Below are 19,475 nucleotides of genomic sequence, written 5' to 3' on the forward strand. Positions count from 1 at the left end.
CCAATAAATTAATTTTATAAGAGTTATTATATTTATTTCAAGTAAATATTATAGTGAATAAATGGATTTGGTTTATCAACAACTTTAGTAGATATTAAAAAAAAAACATATATACTCAAAAATCATCTTAAACATACTAAAATACCATAGTTTCCTCGAATTTTCACAAAATACCCACGAGATTTGCGATTTTGAGCCAAAATCTTAAATCTCATTTGCGATTTTTTTTTTTTTTAATCTTTTATGTAATGTAGAGTAAATAAAATCTTGCATAAAATCTAATCAAAAAGGTCAAAAAATTTATAAAAAGTCAAATTCGCCAAAATGGCAAATGAGGCTAAAATCGCAAATCGGATATGTGTTTTTATGGGTATTTAAGATATTTTGGTATATTTAAGATAAATAAAATTTTGATTATTTTTCTTGTTTTACTTGAAAGGGGGAAAAAGTATAAATATGGACCTCCCAATTCCGATTTGGGGCAATCAAACCCTAAAAGCACCGTACGTACGCCAAGAAATCGAATATCAAATTGGACGATCATCTGAACGAAACATGAAACGGTCAACAATACATGACGATTTAGGCGAGAAATTGCAGTCGAAAAAGCCCGTTTTTCTCACTAAACGAGAGCGAGAGCAATTAGCCCTTCAACCACAGCAAAAGCCGCTTTCCGATGGCCGAGGCAGAGATAGGAAACGGACTAGGGAACAAAGAGAGTATGATAGAGAAAAGAATCAAAAGGAGAGAGAGCGCGAAAAGGAACTCGAGGCGATCAAAGAGCAGTATTTAGGAAGTAAGAAACCTAAGAAGAGAGTGATTAGTGAGAAGCTTCGGTTTTCTTCCGACTGGGAAAATACCGAGGATACGTCTCGTGACATGAATGTCTTGTATCAGGCGAAGCCCTTGTTTGGGACAGGTCTTTGGGCGGGTATGGATAGAATAGAGCAAAAGAAATTCTCTGTAAAGAATGAGAAACAGTTTACAAAGAAGGATAGGAGAGTTGATCGTCACTGGTCAGAGAAGATACTTGGAGACATGAAGGAAAGGGATTGGACGATATTCAGGGAAGATTTTGATATATCGTATAGAGGTTCCAAAGTTCCTAAACCGATGAGGACTTGGGTTGAGAGTGGGTTGAGTTATGAGCTCCGGAAAGCTGTGGATAGGGTCGGTTACAGGACTCCGTCTCCTATTCAAATGGCGGCGATCCCTCTTGGTCTTCAACAACGTGATGTTATTGGAGTTGCGGGGACTGGTTCAGGTAAAACTGCTGCCTTTGTTCTTCCTATGTTAGCTTACATTAGTATATTACCTCCTATTAGTGAATTAAATGAGGTTGAGGGTCCTTATGCGGTCGTCTTGGCACCTACTAGAGAACTAGCACTGCAGATAGAGGAGGAGACTGTTAAGCTTGCTCGTTATGTAGGCATTAAAGTTGTTTCTATTGTTGGCGGGCAGTCGATTGAGGAACAAGGGTTTAAGATTAGACAAGGGTGTCAGGTTGTCATTGCTACTCCCGGGCGTTTGAAAGATTGTTTGGAGAGACGTTATGTTGTTTTAAACCAGTGTAACTATGTCGTTCTTGATGAGGCTGACCGTATGATGGACATGGGGTTTGAGCCACAAGTTGTGGGTATTCTTGATGCAATGCCGTCAAGTAACTTGAAACCTGAAAATGACTATGAAGACCTTGATGAGAAAAGGATATATAGAACCACATATATGTTTAGTGCTACGATGCCTGCAGCTGTTGAGCGACTAGCCAGAAAATACTTGAGGAACCCTATTGTGGTGACTATTGGAACTGCAGGAAAGGTGAATGATTGTATTACACAGCATGTTATCATGGTGAAAGAATCAGAAGAAATGCCTAGATTGAAAAGGTTGCTTGATAGACTGGTGGATAAAAGAGCCATTGTGTTCGTAAACACCAAAAAGTCTGCTGACTTTGTATCAAAGACATTGGAAAAGTCGGGTTATCATGTGACAACTTCACACGGTGACAAGTCACAAGAGCAAAGAGAAATCAGTCTTGAGGGTTTCAGGACTAAGAGATTCAACATTTTAGTTGCCACCGAAGTTGCAGCACGAGGGATTGATATACATGATGTGACTCATGTCATAAACTATGATATGCCTGGAACCATTGACAGTTATACACATTGTATAGGACGCACAGGGCGTGCGGGGAAGACAGGCACGGCTACAACATTCTTGACGCTTGATGATTCTAATGTGTTTTATGATCTCAAGCAGATGCTTACAGAGAGCAAGTGTTCCGTGCCTCCTGAACTTGCTAGACATGACGCTTCCAAGTTCAAGCCTGGATCGATTCCTGATAGACCATCTAGAAGAAATGGCACAGATTCATTAAGGTTTTTATGCAAGTAAATCATGCTCTGGATTCAGTTATCTTGCGTATAGTATACGCTGGTTTTGAAAATGCTATAGAAGGAGACGAGGTCCCCAAATATCTGATGAGTCGAAGTTAGTATCTTTTCTTTGTCATCGTTGGACATGTAAAAACATTTCTTTCTAGATATCAATAGTATCTATTCTTAATTAGATGCCTTTCTTGATCTTTTGTATGCAGTGGTGGACTGGTGGTTGCTTATACATTGTAGGGGAAGTCATTGGACCACCCTTACAAGAAAAAGGTTTCAACATAGCTTATATAAAATTTTTATGGAACCCTATGAGAAATTTTTGGTGAATCCCCTTAGCTTTGAAAAGAAAAAAAGAGGTAGAAATAAGCCCAATTTGAAATCCAAGACTAAAATAATAATAGATAAAAACTCACGGTACCATCTTGCTATCTAACAACCGACTCCAAACAATGAAACAAAAACCCTGATTCATTTTGCTGTAAAGCTTGAAATCATAAATAGACCAGCAAAGCATTTAACATTTGATTTTGCCAAGGTATGTTTTCATGGTGTAGAAATCATCACATTTACTTCCCCTTTTGACTTCCCTCCGCGGCTTTCCCACCGCCCAGTAGAAAGAAATATCAAAAATGAATGAGGAATATAACCATTTGATGTGCGCATTTTCTGGGACATATAGTAGTTATATTTTCTTGTGTTTTATTTTAACATTCCAGCCTTCCAGGTGAATTAATTCTTATCTATTTATCCTATATTCATTTTATGAGTGAAATGTGATTATCAATATGTAATTAATTATGTATATTGTGTTTGTTTTAGGTACTTATTAAACAAAACAAAGAAGACCAGATAATTTTTTGCTTGATATTCATAAGACAATAAATGTAGTTGAATGATGAACTTATGACGAAATTTCAGTGTCTAAAACCTCGTCGAGTAGTACTGTAACAATGTTTACTCTTTAATAGTGCCATTACTTCATGTTTTTACGTTTGCATATGTCACCCATTTTAATTTTTTTCTTTAATTTTTGCCTCAGCTAAGTTATCGTGACAATCTCAAGGAGTATGTGGTATGTGTCAGCATTCTGTTTTTTGCTGGCAGAGTGGCATCTGGAAGCAAGTCATTGTTATTTCCTTGGCTATTTCTATCCTTGATTTCTCAGATTGCTCTTCAACATTTAAATCATTGTAAGTGACCAGTTACTTTCGGTTATGTAGACTAATTGTAAAATGATTTTATATTTAGACAATTAGACGATTAATTTTTCTGTAAATACAGATCTGATTATGACTTTGCCTGTCAAATCAGTGGCTCCTATCTCTATGGGTCAATACTTAGACTGTGAGGTGTGAGGCGTCCTCACCCCAAAACGCCTAGAAGACTCCCCCTACACCACCCCCATAGGCGACATGTTTTTTTTTTTTTTTGCTTTGGCGTCCAATTTAATCCCCCAAATTAACTCCCTTTTAGTCTTAAAAGATGCAGACAACTATCCAAGATTTGAGGCAACTTGAGAATTGCTTCACTCCAAGACTTTCGAGGGCTTTTTGGATAGTGGTTTGGCGCCACATGGCGGAAGTCCCCCCTTAAGAGGCTTGCCTCACTCCTCTTAGTCTTAGCAACCTTCAGAAGTTTGGCTCAAGCCAAGCTCTCTCTCTCTCTTTCTCTGAAAAAGCCTTTTGCTTCAATGCTATTAAATTACCGGAGTTTATTAAACATGTATTTCCCTTTTGTTATAAATGTAAAATGTTGTACATGTCGCTAGAAAAGCATATTTAAAGACAATTATCTTTATGTACAACCTCTTATAACGTTTTGACCATAGTTTTTGAAACTATGTTTAACAAAATCCTAAATTAATGATACCTTTTATTTGGTCATTCTAGCTAGTTGCAATAATCAATCAGAGATGTGTCTAATCTCAAAAAGGTAAACAGTAGTTGTTTAGGTAAACTTGGAATTGGTAGGTTAAATGTTTATTTGTTACATACAACCTTCTAGACAATTTTGTTCATTTCATCATTAATTGTAATAATATTGTTATGGTAACATAACTCATAAGTAACACACTAACTAATTATTGTATTGCAGCGAAGTACACAAAAATGCTTGTAGGTCAACTTGACCCAATTCAGATTAGCCCATTTTGTCATGTTATTGACCTGCCCATCTTGTCACGTCTAGCAATAAGTCTAGGAATCATTAATATTAATCCATATGTTTGGGTGAAAGTTATATGTAAACCAACTTCATTGCTTGCTTAGCTTAAACTTTGTAAGTTTTTTGGCTTTTTGATGCTACAAGGTTGTGAAAAAACTGCATATTCTTGTCCTTTTTTTTTGCTACTAGAGATCCTGGCACTATTCCCCGAAACCCTTCATCTCAGATCTAGATGATGATTGGGATGCTCCTAGCATGTCAATCAACTGGGCTACAGTTCAAGGTGGTAAATAGTTTTCAATAAATAAAAAAAGCCTCAATGTTAAATTGTTAATGGAACGTTTGTTAGGGTCAAGTTTTGTCAAATTTGCATGCTTTATCGCCCGGAAAGATGCTCACATTTCTCCTTCTGCAACAACTATGTTGACCACTTTGATCATCATTGCCTGTGGGTGGGACAGCGTATAGGCAAGGTATGCTCATTCATAGCCATATATCTCTCTTAAACGTACATTATTTAAACAACATTTTGACATTATTATTCATGATAATAAAATAATCAGTTCCAAAATGTACAGCCAAAGTTCCGAACCATTAATGTGATAATATGGTGTTTAAAACTTGTTTCTTTTTTGGAGGGTTGTAGGAAAGGGTATTTGTATTTTGCCTTTCTTGCTATACAACATTTCATTTCTTGTATTCCACTAAGTCTCTTTCCTAATCTTATACCTTGGTTCTTCCACATCTCATCATACTATGATTAGGTTGATTTTTAGGCATATGAATTAGGTTAATTTATCATTATCCACATCTAATACATTTAAAGCTGGAAAGTTACATGTCTAAAAATATAAACTTGTGGCTTTCATAGGAACTACCAATCATTCATGTATATATCCTTGCTGGCACTCTTGTGCATTTCATCTATATTTCGCCATGTGCTGGATAAATACCATTTTGATGATGCAGAAAACAGTTCCGGCATCTGGGAAGCTTTGATGAAGTTTCGGTTATCTGGAATGCTTATAACATACACATGTACAGCTTCATGGTTTGTAGGAGGCTTATTTGCATTTCATCTATATCTGGTCATCACCAACCAAGTACACTTTTTCCTCATTCTTGTTCTCCACATCAATGAGCAAATAGACGTGGTATGTCGTTTTAGTAGTTTGATGTGTTTTTGACTTTTTTGCAATTGGAAAATGTAATAGTTAGATATCATTTTGTTTTCTGTAGACTCCCTATGAAAACTATGTAAACTTCAGAAATCGGTATATGAGAGGAGGAAGAATTCCTTATGGATGTGCTCGGAACTTGAAAAAAGTCCTTTTTTCTAAATTACCCTGCTCCCAATATGAAATTCGTACATATGTAAGACCTGAAGTGTATACTCAATGCAACAGTTGAAGATATTTTGGGTATGCATTTAGCCTCAACTTTTCTATGCAAAGCGATGAAACAGAAACTTATGTTGACGGAATTGAGTTGGATCCGGAGAGATGTGACACAAGTGGAACGGATCATTCAAGTATGTGGGTAATTGCACCTGATTCGCATCAAAGTTTATAACAGAAAATGTAACCAAATATAAAGAGAAAAGACGAGGAGTATAGAACAGTTTACTGTTGATAGAAAGGCGAAAGAGATAGGATAGGTTTCCTGTGATTTGCATTGGAAATGGTCGTTTGAGCGACTTGTTTTTTGGTATCCTTGTATCAAGGCCAACATATGTTAATGAAAATAAGCTCATTTTGTATAAAGGAAGTTGGAGATCTTTATTTTATATTATTGCCATTCATCCATGCCTGAAAAAAAATGGACTAATTTTATCTTGATTTACCGTACTCTTTGTATGTAACCATCTAGCCGATACAAGATCTTGAAACTAGACGCCTCTTGATTGTTGATCAGGATAGTGGTTTAGGCTTTTCAAGTCATGAAAAACAGACAAATTAACTGTCGATCTTAATATGTTTTGTGCAAGCACGCTAAATTGTTGCAGCACTCAGTTATGAAGTTTTCTACTTAATCAGGAAACCATGTTAGTTGATAGGAGTGTTATTCCCATACTTCTACTGTAGGTATCCAAGATTTCGAGATGTAATTCTTTGTCATGTACTCATGCGAATCCGTTTGTGAACTTAAAAAAAAACTTGCAATTGAGATGCTCTTAAGTACTTAACCGATGCAATTCATGATTTGTAATTTAATATTTAATCCGAATATAATAGAGGTTGAAAAATAAGAAAGAATTGTAAAGTTTTCATGCATATGCCAATGGCATTTAATTGTGCTTAAGGACTTGACATGCGTTTTAAGTGATCCGGATTCAATTTGTGTTGTCTACACTGTTTGTACTTTGGGCCATGATTCGATCCTAAAAGTGATCGGGGTTTAAATAGACTAGGGGCTCCATCTGTCTGGGTTAGACTTCTTGATGTATACCTATAGCCATTAGGGTGTTGCGTATGGGGTACTCGGTTTTGTCTTAATCGGTCGACAGTGGATACCTTCTTTCGACAAATCTAAGATATTGTTTGGGGATCATGTTACGTAAAGAATGATCGAAGTGAGTGTTTGCTTTTCGTTCATGCCAATGTTAGTGGACATTTATCTGCTCACAAGTATGCTCACTTGCCACATTTTCATTACGTTTACTTGCTTTATTTCAATAGGTCTTAATTATTTTTTAGCGGAAGTAAGATTGTTTATATGATGCTTTCCCATATCTCGTTATATTGTATTCAGGTCGTATATCTTTCTAATGATGTAAGTTATGCATAAAGGTATGTGTTGTTAGCCTAAGAGCATTCACAGCGCCCACGTTCTCCACTCACCCTCCGTCCGTCCCTCCTTGAAGTACAAGTGCACACCGTTAAGTGTGACTTGCCCTTCATCTGAATTTGGTTCATCCGTTAGAGACGAAGCTCCTTGCCATTTTTTTTAATTGAATACTAAATTATTAAATAATTGAATTTGAATACAAGCTAGCGTTGGTTTTGTTTGAATGTATGAAACGGTTACTTTGACCATCCCTACACACATACATGCATGCATATACACACACATACACACATATATATACATCATCTTCTCCACATACACATATTAAATTTCTACAAAATTAAACAAAACAACACCTTTCTTCTCCAACCATGTCGAGGAACTTTAGCTCTCAATGACAAGACGATTTCTTTAACGCGGCGCTTAACAACTCGCGCCTTAACTCATCGACACCATTTCAAGTTTCCCACACGTCACCACCCACACCACAATATCCATCCTACGTACCATCACCAACTTACCAAAACAATTACCAATTCCAAGAATACCTACAATACCAACAATGGCTATCCCATCAACAACCATCAACCCAATCGCCACCACCAGCCGACGCACCCGAGCCATCCCAACCAAAAAGGAAAGTCAAAAGAATGGAGAATCGCAAAAAGGCACCCGCAGCCGAGCCATCATTTAAGTCAAAGAAAATTTGGACAGAGTACGAGATGATGATTTTGACCTAGCGTTGGCTCGATGCGTCTTAGGATCCAGTTGTTGGAAAAGATAGAACCGGTGATAGTTTTGGGGGACAGTGATGGATAACTACAATGCACAAGTTCAATGGCATTTGGTCCAAGTACGATGATAACCGAATTAGAGGAAAAAACAACTCCCTAAGTCATGGAAGAGGCACGAGCCACCTACAAAACCGAAGTCGGTGTCGCGTTTAACATGTATGAGTGTTGGTTACTTTTGAAGGATAAGCCGTTAATTCTCGCGCCTTCCGTTGTGGACGTTTTGGGTCGAAATATGCAAAACAGGAGACCGAGGGTCGGGCCGAGTGATGGGGCTGTTATGTTGAAAGTGATGAGGATGTTCCCACCTATGAACCCGTCGATCTTGCCAACGAAAATGAACTATTCGGGCCCGACATGTATGCGCGTCTGGTTAAAACAAAGATGGCCCGGACTTCCGCGTCTTCCGATGCGAGTTCATCTCGGTCATCAGCATCCGACATAGCCGTCTGACTTAAGAGGCACTGTAACACCCGACAGGAGATTATGGAATCATAGAAGGAGTCCATCGCTATCATTCGCAAGGAAGAAAAGAAACGAACAATGTATACAACACTTTCTTTCATGGGTACAACCGAGTTGGATGAGGAGGAAAGGAGGTTCTCAAAGACGCGAAAAAGAAGCTGATGTATACAACTAAACCCACGATGTTTAGTTGGTTTTTAAAGGTGTTTAATGTTTTTATATTTTTCTAGTTTAATATGTGTTGTTTTTTAATTTTCTATTTTAATATGTGTTGTAATTTTTTTCCTAAGGTTTTTTATATTTTTTATTTTTATTAATGTACAATGTTTTTTTTAATTAATCGAATATTTTTTGTTATTGTTAATATTATCAGAATATTTTTTATATATATAAATATATATATATATAGAGAGAGAGTTTTCTTATTTTGAGAACCATTTTTAAGAACTATGAGAACTCTTAAATAATATATTTATTCACATGTTTTTTTTGTTCATTCACATGTGAAATGATATAAAAAGTATGTTGTAGAAGAAATTTTTTTAAAAAACTTTCAAAATAGTCTTTTGTGAACTTGTGAATGAATATGTTCACGTTTTCGTTCACTTGTTAACAAACGGGTATATATAAGGTTTTGAAAAAAAAATTTCTTCTACAACATGTATTTTTATAACATTTTACATGTGAATGAATAAAAAAAACATATGATCCAATATTATATATATATATTTGTATTTTAAAATATTTAAAATTAAATAAATGATGGGTCACAGACTAGTCCTGATATTGCGGATATTTTTTGAGATTAGTCTTTAGGTTGGTGCGGAACTGTGATGCTGACAGAAACTAGTACATGAAGGATGAGTGAAAGAAAATGTGAATACTCTAAAATGGAAAATGATAAATCCTTTTAATCAAATAGCTTAATAATCTTCTTAATACATTAAAAAAATTATATGGTATCCACTAAATTTTTTTTTATGAAAACTAATTTTTTAACATGTCATCTCTAAAATAGCCTTCCACACCGTCAATGCGATTTAGAGCTAAAATAAACATTTTTTGTATAATTATTTTCCTATAAATAATACTCTAAAACAGATAAAGATAAAATAAACGAATTGGGATAACCAAAAACCCTAACAAATTAATCGATCGATCCCCTTTGCCAGATTCAACATTAAAAAAAATCCTGCCCTGCAATCAACCAAGCGAATCATCTTGTAGAAACCTTGAATTTCATCATGAAACGTTCATTCGATGACATCAATGAAAAATTACAAGCCAAAAAGCCCGTTTTCCTCACCAAGGCCGAACGCGAACAGTTAGCCCTAAAACGCCGTCAAGAAGAATTCGAAGAACAGAAACGCCGATCAGAACAACAATCATCTATTCTCCCAAACAATTCAGCTTCATCCTCTAAGCAACCACCAGATGACCGTGACCGTGATCGTCGGCGTGATAATGACCGTGACCGTGACCGTGACCGTGACCGTGACCGAGATCGGCGTGATAGAGATAGGGAGAGGGAGAGGGAGAGAGATACAGAGAGACGAAATAGAGACCGGGAAAGGGATGAGGAACATAAGGCTAGGGAAAAGGCTAGGGTTGACAAGTTAGCCGAGCGAGAACGCGAAAAGGAACTCGAGGCGATCAAAGAGCAGTATTTAGGAAGTAAGAAACCTAAGAAGAGAGTGATTAAGCCTAGTGAGAAGTTTCGGTTTTCATTCGACTGGGAGAATACCGAGGATACGTCTCGTGATATGAATGTCTTGTATCAGAACCCGCACGAGGCGCAGTTGCTGTTTGGGAGAGGGTTTAGAGCCGGTATGGATAGGCGAGAGCAGAAGAAGCTGGCTGCTAAGAATGAGAAGGAGTTGAGAGATGAGATTAGGAAGAAGGATGGGGTTGAGCAGAAACCCGAAGATGCTGAATCTCAGAGGTTGAAAGAGGAAGCTGCGGAACGGTATGATACGTTTGATATGCGAGTCGATCGCCATTGGTCTGATAAGAAGCTGGAAGAGATGACTGAGAGGGATTGGAGGATTTTCAGGGAGGATTTTAATATTTCGTACAAGGGCTCTAAGATACCGCGACCTATGAGGAGTTGGGTTGAGAGCAAGTTGAGTACCGAGCTTTTGAAAGCCGTGGATAGGGCTGGTTACACGACGCCGTCTCCTATTCAGATGGCTGCCATTCCGCTTGGTCTTCAGCAGCGTGATGTCATTGGGGTTGCAGAGACTGGTTCAGGTAAAACCGCTGCTTTTGTGCTTCCTATGTTGACTTATATTACTAGGCTGCCTCCAATCAGTGAAGAGAATGAAGCTGAGGGTCCTTATGCTGTTGTTCTGGCACCTACTAGAGAACTTGCACAACAAATTGAGGAAGAGACTGTTAAGTTTGCTCATTATTTAGGTATCAAGGTTGTTTCCATTGTTGGTGGGCAGTCGATTGAGGAACAAGGGTTTAAGATTAGGCAAGGCTGTGAGGTTGTCATTGCTACCCCTGGTCGTTTGATCGATTGTTTGGAGAGGCGGTATGCTGTGTTAAATCAGTGTAACTATGTTGTTCTTGATGAGGCTGACCGTATGATTGACATGGGTTTTGAGCCACAGGTTGTGGGTGTTCTTGAAGCAATGCCGTCTAGTAATTTCAAACCGGAGAATGAAGATGAAGAGCTCGATGAGAAGAGGATATATAGAACCACTTATATGTTTAGTGCTACTATGCCTACTGCTGTGGAGAGGCTTGCTAGGAAGTACTTGAGGAACCCTGTTGTGGTAACTATTGGAACTGCAGGAAAGGCTACTGATCTCATAACCCAACATGTTATCATGGTGAAGGAATCCGAGAAAATGCCTAGGTTGCAAAGGTTGCTGGATGAACTTGTTGATAAGACCGCCATTGTGTTCATAAACACTAAAAAGTCTGCTGACCATGTATCCAAGACTTTGGAAAAGGCGGGTTACCGTGTTACAACTTTGCACGGTGGCAAATCACAAGAGCAAAGAGAAATCAGTCTTGAAGGTTTCAGGACTAAAAGGTTTAATGTTTTAGTTGCCACAGATGTTGCAGGGCGTGGGATTGATATACCGGACGTGGCTCATGTTATAAACTACGATATGCCTGGGACTATTGATATGTATACTCACCGTATAGGACGTACAGGGCGTGCCGGGAAGACGGGAACAGCTACAACATTCTTGACTCTTCAAGATTCTGATGTGTTTTATGATCTCAAGCAGATGCTTACACAGAGTAATAGTTCTGTGCCTCCTGAACTTGCTAGACATGAAGCGTCTAAGTTCAAGCCTGGATCGATTCCTGATAGACCACCTAGAAGAAACGACACGGTTTTTGCGCATTAAAGCATATATGCTAGTAACCATGTTTTATTACATGGAGAACTGAATTTGGATTCATATGTGTTGCCTATACACTGGTTTTGATGATGCTATAGCAGAGCCAAGTATACCAGAAAATTTTTAAACCTTAGGTTGGTATTATTTATTTGCAGAACTTGTACCTTATTTGATTGCATGAATTTTTATAGATGTTTAATTCAATTTGCTTCTTGACCTTACTTTTATGTAGTATCTTTTAGTGTTCTGTTTGTTGCTGTTACCTGAAAGCACACGCTCAGATTCTGTTTCACCCTGGACCGTAGTTATGATCATCTTCTATAACTAACCAAAAAATAAATGATGCAAGTTTGGTAGTAAAATATTTTCAGGTATGAAGAATACTCTTGAAACGATTTATGACTCTTGTGCTATTTATAACACTAATTTGTTGAGGACTAGAAGATGGATTGTTAATTGTTAAGACTTCTACTTCTATGGGTGAATATCGGGGTTTTTTTTTTTTTTACCAAAGCCTTACAGATTAGGACCATGACATACATCCCTAGGTGAAGCCAATTTTCAGTTATAAATGATCATTGTGTATTTTATGTTACATATTTATATCTATGATCTATATCTATATCATCTGTTATAAGGTTTTATGTATTTATGAATAGGTGTGATATAAGTGCTCGTGGAGTCTTGAAATGATAACTTTTAGCTATATGTTGATTACCTTTTGTAAATGTCTCTGGTTGAGATGTTATGTACTTATGTGATTAATATTTGAAATGTTACAACCTTTTGATATAGGTGGTATAATGGGGTTGTGGGTTGGAATGTTGGATAACAAGCTGGAACGGGTTGGCGTCGAAGCGGGTTGTTTTATAAATGGTCATAACGGTTGTTTATTAAACGGTCAGAACGAGTTCAGTTGGGGTCTTTTCTGCCTGACTCAATTGCATTTCCGTTCTGGACACTTATATAAGCACCACTATAGTAAGTTCATATATAAATATGCTTTAAAACAACAGGCATTAATGCATTATTGTTTATTATTCACAAGTAAAAAATGTTGTGACGATAAATAAATTTCTTTTTATTCTCATTTATTATAAAAGAAAACTGTCAAAGTCGTAATACTTTTAATTGTCTATGCTTGCTATGTATTATCACACAGACTCGGAACCTCTTTTCTTCATCCAACTCTGACACTGTCTTATATCAGCTTCATCGCAAATTCATAAATTAAAGGTTCATAAGAAATTTTTTTTATTTCCATTCCTGATTTAGTCGATGCTTGGATCGACGTTTTAGTTTCAAGTTATGCTGCAATCTTTTCGACTTACGGCTTGATTCCTTTCTTTTTGATTTTGTAAAAAATTTCTAGGATCAGAAGCATGATTTATGATTAAGATTCAAATTTTGCCTTTGTTTGTTTTCCTAATCTGTCGAAGTCTGGTTTTTACTTTGGGAAATATGACGCTTTCTTGCTTTGTTTATGGTGGTGGTGAGTGATGGACATGGAGTACTGGTGGTGGTTGGTGAGCTAAGGAACTTAAAATATGATCCCAAGGACAGGGTAAATAGCTCATTGGGAAGAATAGAAGGCACCTACTCCTATCCTGTTTTTGCACATTAATGCAATTATGCACTATCACCTAGGAATTATGTGTTGGGTTCACATGTTGCCGAACGCAGTATACTTGTTTTGAAGATGTGATAGCAGGCGTTGAGGATTTTACAAGTGTTAGAAGTCTATACTCTTTGGTTGATACGTGTTCTTTAAAAGGGTCAGGTTGGATAATGAACTGAAATGGGTCTGAGATGTGTATGTTCGGGTTGATCTGAGGCTTTTTAACTGGTTGTTCCTTTCATCACGACATAAAAGTGCCAACTGTGTATGAGTTATAAGTTTTTATATTTTTCAAGTTTCAAGTCTATCTGGTGTTATAACATCCTCAATAGCAATGTAAGAAATATGGAAGACCATAATAATATATACACGCTCCTAAGATGACTACTTTGTTTTTTAATTAGCTTATGGTTGTGAACCATTTCCGGTGACCACCCTGTATCTATGCATTCAGACAGTCAAGCTCCTCACTGTCACTCACCACAATACGAACCACATCTTTTATGGAATTCATGCCCTCCATTCCCTTATGAACAATCACAGGAATGTGTCTGATACGTTCATCTGTCATTAGCTGCATCGCTGTCAGAACTTTAGTACAGGAGTTTCCACGATAAGTTTGTTCTCTTCAATCATGATATCTCTGACCTTGGTTGACCCTGATGGCCTGATGATCTCCCCTAAACAATGATTTTCCTGAGAAAAAGATGATTTCTTTCTGTGATAATTCTAGCAATGGGCGATTTCTCGCCAGGTTTAAGTGTTTAACCACAACCAGTGCACCAACATTGTTTTGTGTCATTTGACAGCATCATACACATAATCATCAGTGTGCTGTGTGCACCAAAGCGGCAAGCCATCAACACCTGTCCCTTTGCATTAAATACATCTGAAATTTTGGTGCTTTCGTAACCATGCTCTTCAATACGAGCAGCAGAAGTTGACTCGTGGCGTGACAACATTAGTGGTCGAGTGGGTTCACCAACCAAACATGTTGGAGAACTGCATAGTTCACAATACTTCCGTTTGACAAGAATATTCTCATTCCTCCTTTGCATTATCCTTTGTATCTTCAATGAAGTCGGGGCCCAAATTAGCACTCCAAGGCTCCGAAGCAATGCGAAGTCTTCACCACTGAACTTTCCCTTTTGCAACATCCATATGCTTTTTTATTATTATAATACCCATGGCTAACCAATGTACACAATATTTTGCAGTATCTGATTCAAAAGTTAGTTGGGCAAACATGTCAATAAAAAGGAAAATATAATCATGGTATCCACTTATTTTCCTTTTCAATCTCCGTTTTTTATTATGTCTAAGTGTCATAATCATGTTGTTATGCAAGTTAGTTGCCCCCTATGTGTGATGGTTTCCATCAAATTATATTCCATATTTTATTCACAAGTATTTTTATCGTAAACAAGTACATTTTTGCTGTTAGGCATCTAACTACGAAGTATCTACTCATTTTCATGTATAGATTTTTCAGTGTTTCTACATCACCTAAAATTCAGATCTAGAACTAGGCCGGTGTTACTGTGTTAGTGTAAATCAGTTAGAAAGATCTTCCTAGGTGAATTAATAAGGCTGTTAACATATCATTAATTGACATTTTTCAAATCTCTTCATTATTAATCTTTTTACACACCCTTATAATAATATCGACTTATATCTAACACAATTTGTGTCTATTAACTTGTATATTTTTTCAATTAATGAACGGTTTATGCGATCTATACCTTCTTGTTTGACTTTTGTTTTTCTTATTCAGGATGGGTGATAATTTATGAACTTCGAATGCGTTGCAACTGGCAGCAATGTTTTTTATAATATATTATCGAACCATGGTGACATGGATGGTGAAGTGGAGTTAATAGTTTTTTATACTTATTGGAGCTCCAAGTTTATACCGCAAAGTTCATAGCAATTTTTAAAAAAGTTCATATCTATGAACCATCAAGAGAAAAAAATTACGACCTTATTTTTGTCCAAATAGTACTGTGAGTAGTAAGTGTTGGAAATCAGGCCAAATATGTATTCACACTTCACAAATAGGGAAACTATATCTTCCATTCAACAAAAGTGAAAGCTATATATAGCTATACATAGAGCTTTCTCATGACTTTTAAATAACACTCAACTAACTAAACCCGAAAATGACTCAATTAGGGTGGGGGAGTGTCTCCCCCCCCCCCTGGCTAATGCTAGGAATGTCTCACCACTCATCCCCTCCCCTCCCCACCTTTTTTCTATTTAATTTTTAAACATATATAAAATAAGAATAAATAAAGAAAGAAAGACGAAGAAAGAAAAGACAAAAGAAGATAGGCAAGGAAATCGGCACCACTGTCCCCAAATCCCTCCCCACCCTACCGGTATCGGAGGGTCAGAACGGTGTTCAATCCGGTACTGGATGGGTACCAGTTCGGTCCCCAAGTTGCTCCGTCCAGCCTTAATGCATATTACTCGGTCAACATGACCTCCAACAATCCTAATATTCCAACGTGCAAACTTAAAGCAACAAACATTAATAAACCATAACAAAATAAAACTCACTGACTCTAACTATGACTTGCACTAGACTCTGACTTAAAATACTTGCGACACTTTCTAATTTAACCAAACATAAAACAATTTATTTATGTCAAAATTAATTCACTCCCTTAATCTTGACCCACTTCATAGAAGTGAAGGCTCATCATCATCCTCAATCAAGTTTGCTTCATTATCTTTGTCATTTCCTTTCCATTTGGTGCACACGTAGTAAAATGCCCAACCACTCCACAATCATAACAACGAATGCCACTCTTGTCACCACGACCTCATCCTCGGCCTCGTCCATCTCGTTCATTGTTTCTTCCACGACCTCTTCCTCGTCGACCACTAGTTTCACCATACCTTTGTTGACTTGCCAAAAAAGTTGTCCTTGATCTTCCTCAAGATCTTGGAGCCTTTCTTCATACGTTTTGATTCTCCCGACAGCTTCTTCGAACGTCATGTTTGTAAGATCCGAATATTGCTCCATTGGAGCAACAATTGGCAAATACTTCTTAGGAACCGAATTGAGAAATTTTCTTACAATTACTACATCCTCAAAAGTCGAACCAAGACTTTTAAATCTAGCAGCAGTACCACTTATCTTACCCGAAAAGTCATTGATTGATTCAATTTCTTTCATCTTTAGTCTCTCTAATTCGTTCCATAAAGTTTGCAGCATTGCCTTTTACACCCGTTCTTCACCCACATATCGAACCTTGATTGAATCGCAAACATCTTTCACATTCTCGTGTTTATAGACCTGCAAAAGAATATCTTCTATAAGGGTTTGATAGATTAAACCCTTTGTAGTAAAGTTATTCTTCTCATCAACCTCCCAATGGCCATAAGCTTTCAGCACAGTCTCCATCATGATAGACCATGTAGTGTAGTTGTTCTCGGTCAACTTCGGGAGCTGAAATAGTACAACAGTACCTTGATTGCGAACAACGAGTTCTTTACCATCGCCTGACATCTTTCTTTCTTTTCTCAGTCTTGTTTTTCCGATCTTTCCTAAGATAATCGGATTGTGTTGCTGATTTGCATTTTTTTTCTCGGTCTTTCCCAACGGTCTTTTTGTTTACGGTCTTCTCTCTAGAACGGTCTTTTTCTTCGGTTTTTGCTGTTGCTGCAATCGGTCTTCACGGTCAAATCTTGTTGTGTATTACATGAAACACCCCCTTCTAAACGAACTTAACCAAGCTCTGATACCAATATGTTGGAAATCAGGCCAAATGTATACTCACACCTCACACAAATACATATATATGTATATTGAGACAAAAAATTGTTGAAAAGAAATTAAACGAGAGTTTGCAATGCAAAAGGGAAACTACAACTTTCAATCAATAAAAGTGAAGACTATATATAGCCATACATAGAGCCTACCCATGACCTTTAAATAACTGACATATGACTTAGCCAACTAAACCCGAAAATGACTCCGTTATGGCATATTACTCGGTCAACATAACCTTCAACAATCCTAATATTCCAACGTGCAAACTTAAAGCCACAAACATTAATAAACGATAACAAAATAAAACTTAACGACTCCAACTATTACTTACACTAGACACTGACTTAAAATACTTAGGACACTTTCTAATTTAACCAAACATAAAACAATTTATTCATGTCAAGATTAATTCCATCCGTAAGTATGAAAAAAGTGAAATATAAGAAAAACCTAATATAAGAATAGGGTGTATGACTATCTGATAATTAAAGACATAGTGGAAGTCCATGTCTAGTTGGGGCTCGTCAAGAAATAAAGGAAGGCAAATCGGCGATGAAGGTGTTGTTGTGGTCGCTTATTCATGTATTTGGAAAGCTAAAAACAATGTTAGATTCTCCGATTGCAATAGTTTGAGGTGATTTTGCAAAATCTTTTGAGTTTTCTGTGGTATAGGAATCGGGTGGGATACTAATCCTGTAAAGTTAATCAACTTTATAGGTAAAGTTGGATCATCTTACACCATTTGATTAAAATCAATGATCAAAAATTAAACTTAATTTTTTAATCATGACCCTTAATTTTAATCCAATGGTCAAAGTTGTTTCATTTTTATCTATAAAGTTGAAGCAACTTTATAAAATCTATATCCAATCAGGTGAATCATTGTATTATTAGTTGGAAAGATTGATGAATTTTCAAATTGATGTAATTACTTTACTCTATAATTAAGTATGTCTATGTTAACAAGATGTGTGAATGGTACTTTACTCTATAATTAAGTATGTCTATGTTAAGATGTATAAATACAATTACCTTTAACAAAAATTGAGATGTCAACAATTTTTTTAAGACAGGTCCTAATGTAGTTTGAGTGTTCCTTTGGCGAGATTCTTTCCCACACCCGTTCGGTTACATAAATAATTAACTTAGTTAAATTTAAATAATAATCATCCTAATCTATTCTATTTATTTATCATTTTGATATTAAATTTTGATACATATTAAATAATAAATTATGCAGTTGATTGTTAAATTTATAATCGAACTAGTGTCTCCTTATGATTTTATTTTTATTACATCACATTCTTTTTTATTATTTTTATTTTGGTTATACAACCTACAGATACAATATTTCAAATGCATCTACAATCTCTTATATTAATAAAAAAAAAATTGTTTCTAAAAGGTTTTTACTTATGTAACATGATCTAACCTCCTTTACAGATCCCAATTTAAGTTTAATGATGTCATATTAATTTTATAACTATTTAGAATAAAGTTAAAATGATTTATAAAAGTCATCAAATCCAATATTTATATAGAAACACAATCAAACCCTAATTGTTTGCCACATATCTTAATTTACACAAAAATTAAAAGACTCGTCAAAATCTATCCAATCATTTTATCTTAATGGTGTTCGATACTTAAACCAGCCATTTGAACCATGTTAACTAATCCTATATGTATTTTGTAAAGTATTTTACAAATTGTACACTTTAACAAAGATACCCTTATAATTACGTCAATTGTCTTTTAGAAAAAAAATTAAACAAATTCTAATGAAATGTAGAAACAACAATCTTTTATGAACAAAATCAAACACTCATTGTTATATTAAATTCTGTAAACAATTCAAAATATTTACATATACAAATCATCATAAAACGATATAAAACTTTCAAATTCTTTTTATAAAAAAAACGGATTCAACCTGTAGTTAAAAAACATGTCTTAGTTCTATAGTCTATAACTTGTATAAATACATATAATCATAAAGGTTACATTGTTCAAATTGATAGTTGATGATTTTAATTCCAGGACAAAACATCTTTGTGTTATTTTGTAATAAAAGTTAATTTAAATAGCCCGGGTTGAACTCGGGTTTATTTGCTAGTTTTC

At 36.2% G+C, this 19,475-nt stretch overlaps 2 protein-coding genes and 1 pseudogene across 9 annotated transcripts; 2 read left to right on the forward strand and 1 right to left on the reverse strand.

The window, feature by feature from the left end:
• The first annotated feature begins 446 nt into the window (after nt 1–446).
• On the forward strand, nt 447–12,179 carry LOC122578084 (DEAD-box ATP-dependent RNA helicase 21-like). 2 transcript variants are annotated; one of them, XM_043749954.1, is made up of 2 exons: nt 447–762; nt 10,237–12,179. In XM_043749954.1, exons 1-2 carry the CDS (start codon nt 457–459, stop codon nt 11,962–11,964), a joined length of 2,034 nt encoding a protein of 677 aa, XP_043605889.1. In that variant the 5' UTR covers nt 447–456; the 3' UTR covers nt 11,965–12,179. The 2 variants fall into 2 exon arrangements, with proteins under 2 accessions (XP_043605889.1, XP_043605888.1); XM_043749953.1 differs by lacking the exon at nt 447–762 and having other exon boundaries at nt 9,699–12,179.
• On the forward strand, nt 770–6,339 carry LOC122578085 (DEAD-box ATP-dependent RNA helicase 21-like). Of its 7 annotated transcripts, none has more exons than XM_043749957.1 (7): nt 770–2,490; nt 2,597–2,660; nt 3,210–3,334; nt 3,430–3,580; nt 3,864–5,026; nt 5,523–5,707; nt 5,793–6,339. In XM_043749957.1, the coding sequence occupies exon 1, from the start codon at nt 880–882 to the stop codon at nt 2,392–2,394; it is 1,515 nt and encodes a 504-aa protein (XP_043605892.1). In that variant the 5' UTR covers nt 770–879; the 3' UTR covers nt 2,395–2,490; nt 2,597–2,660; nt 3,210–3,334; nt 3,430–3,580; nt 3,864–5,026; nt 5,523–5,707; nt 5,793–6,339. The 7 variants fall into 7 exon arrangements, with proteins under 7 accessions (XP_043605892.1, XP_043605895.1, XP_043605891.1 ...); XM_043749960.1 differs by lacking the exon at nt 3,210–3,334 and having other exon boundaries at nt 3,864–4,836; nt 4,903–5,026; XM_043749956.1 differs by lacking the exon at nt 3,210–3,334.
• A 1,797-nt stretch (nt 12,180–13,976) lies between the features above and the next one.
• Nucleotides 13,977–16,757, reverse strand: LOC122610927 (annotated as a pseudogene).
• Nucleotides 16,758–19,475: the final 2,718 nt, after the last annotated feature.

This window comes from Erigeron canadensis, chromosome 8 (assembly GCF_010389155.1).
Source record: "Erigeron canadensis isolate Cc75 chromosome 8, C_canadensis_v1, whole genome shotgun sequence".
In the NCBI taxonomy this organism is placed as follows: Eukaryota; Viridiplantae; Streptophyta; class Magnoliopsida; order Asterales; family Asteraceae; genus Erigeron; species Erigeron canadensis.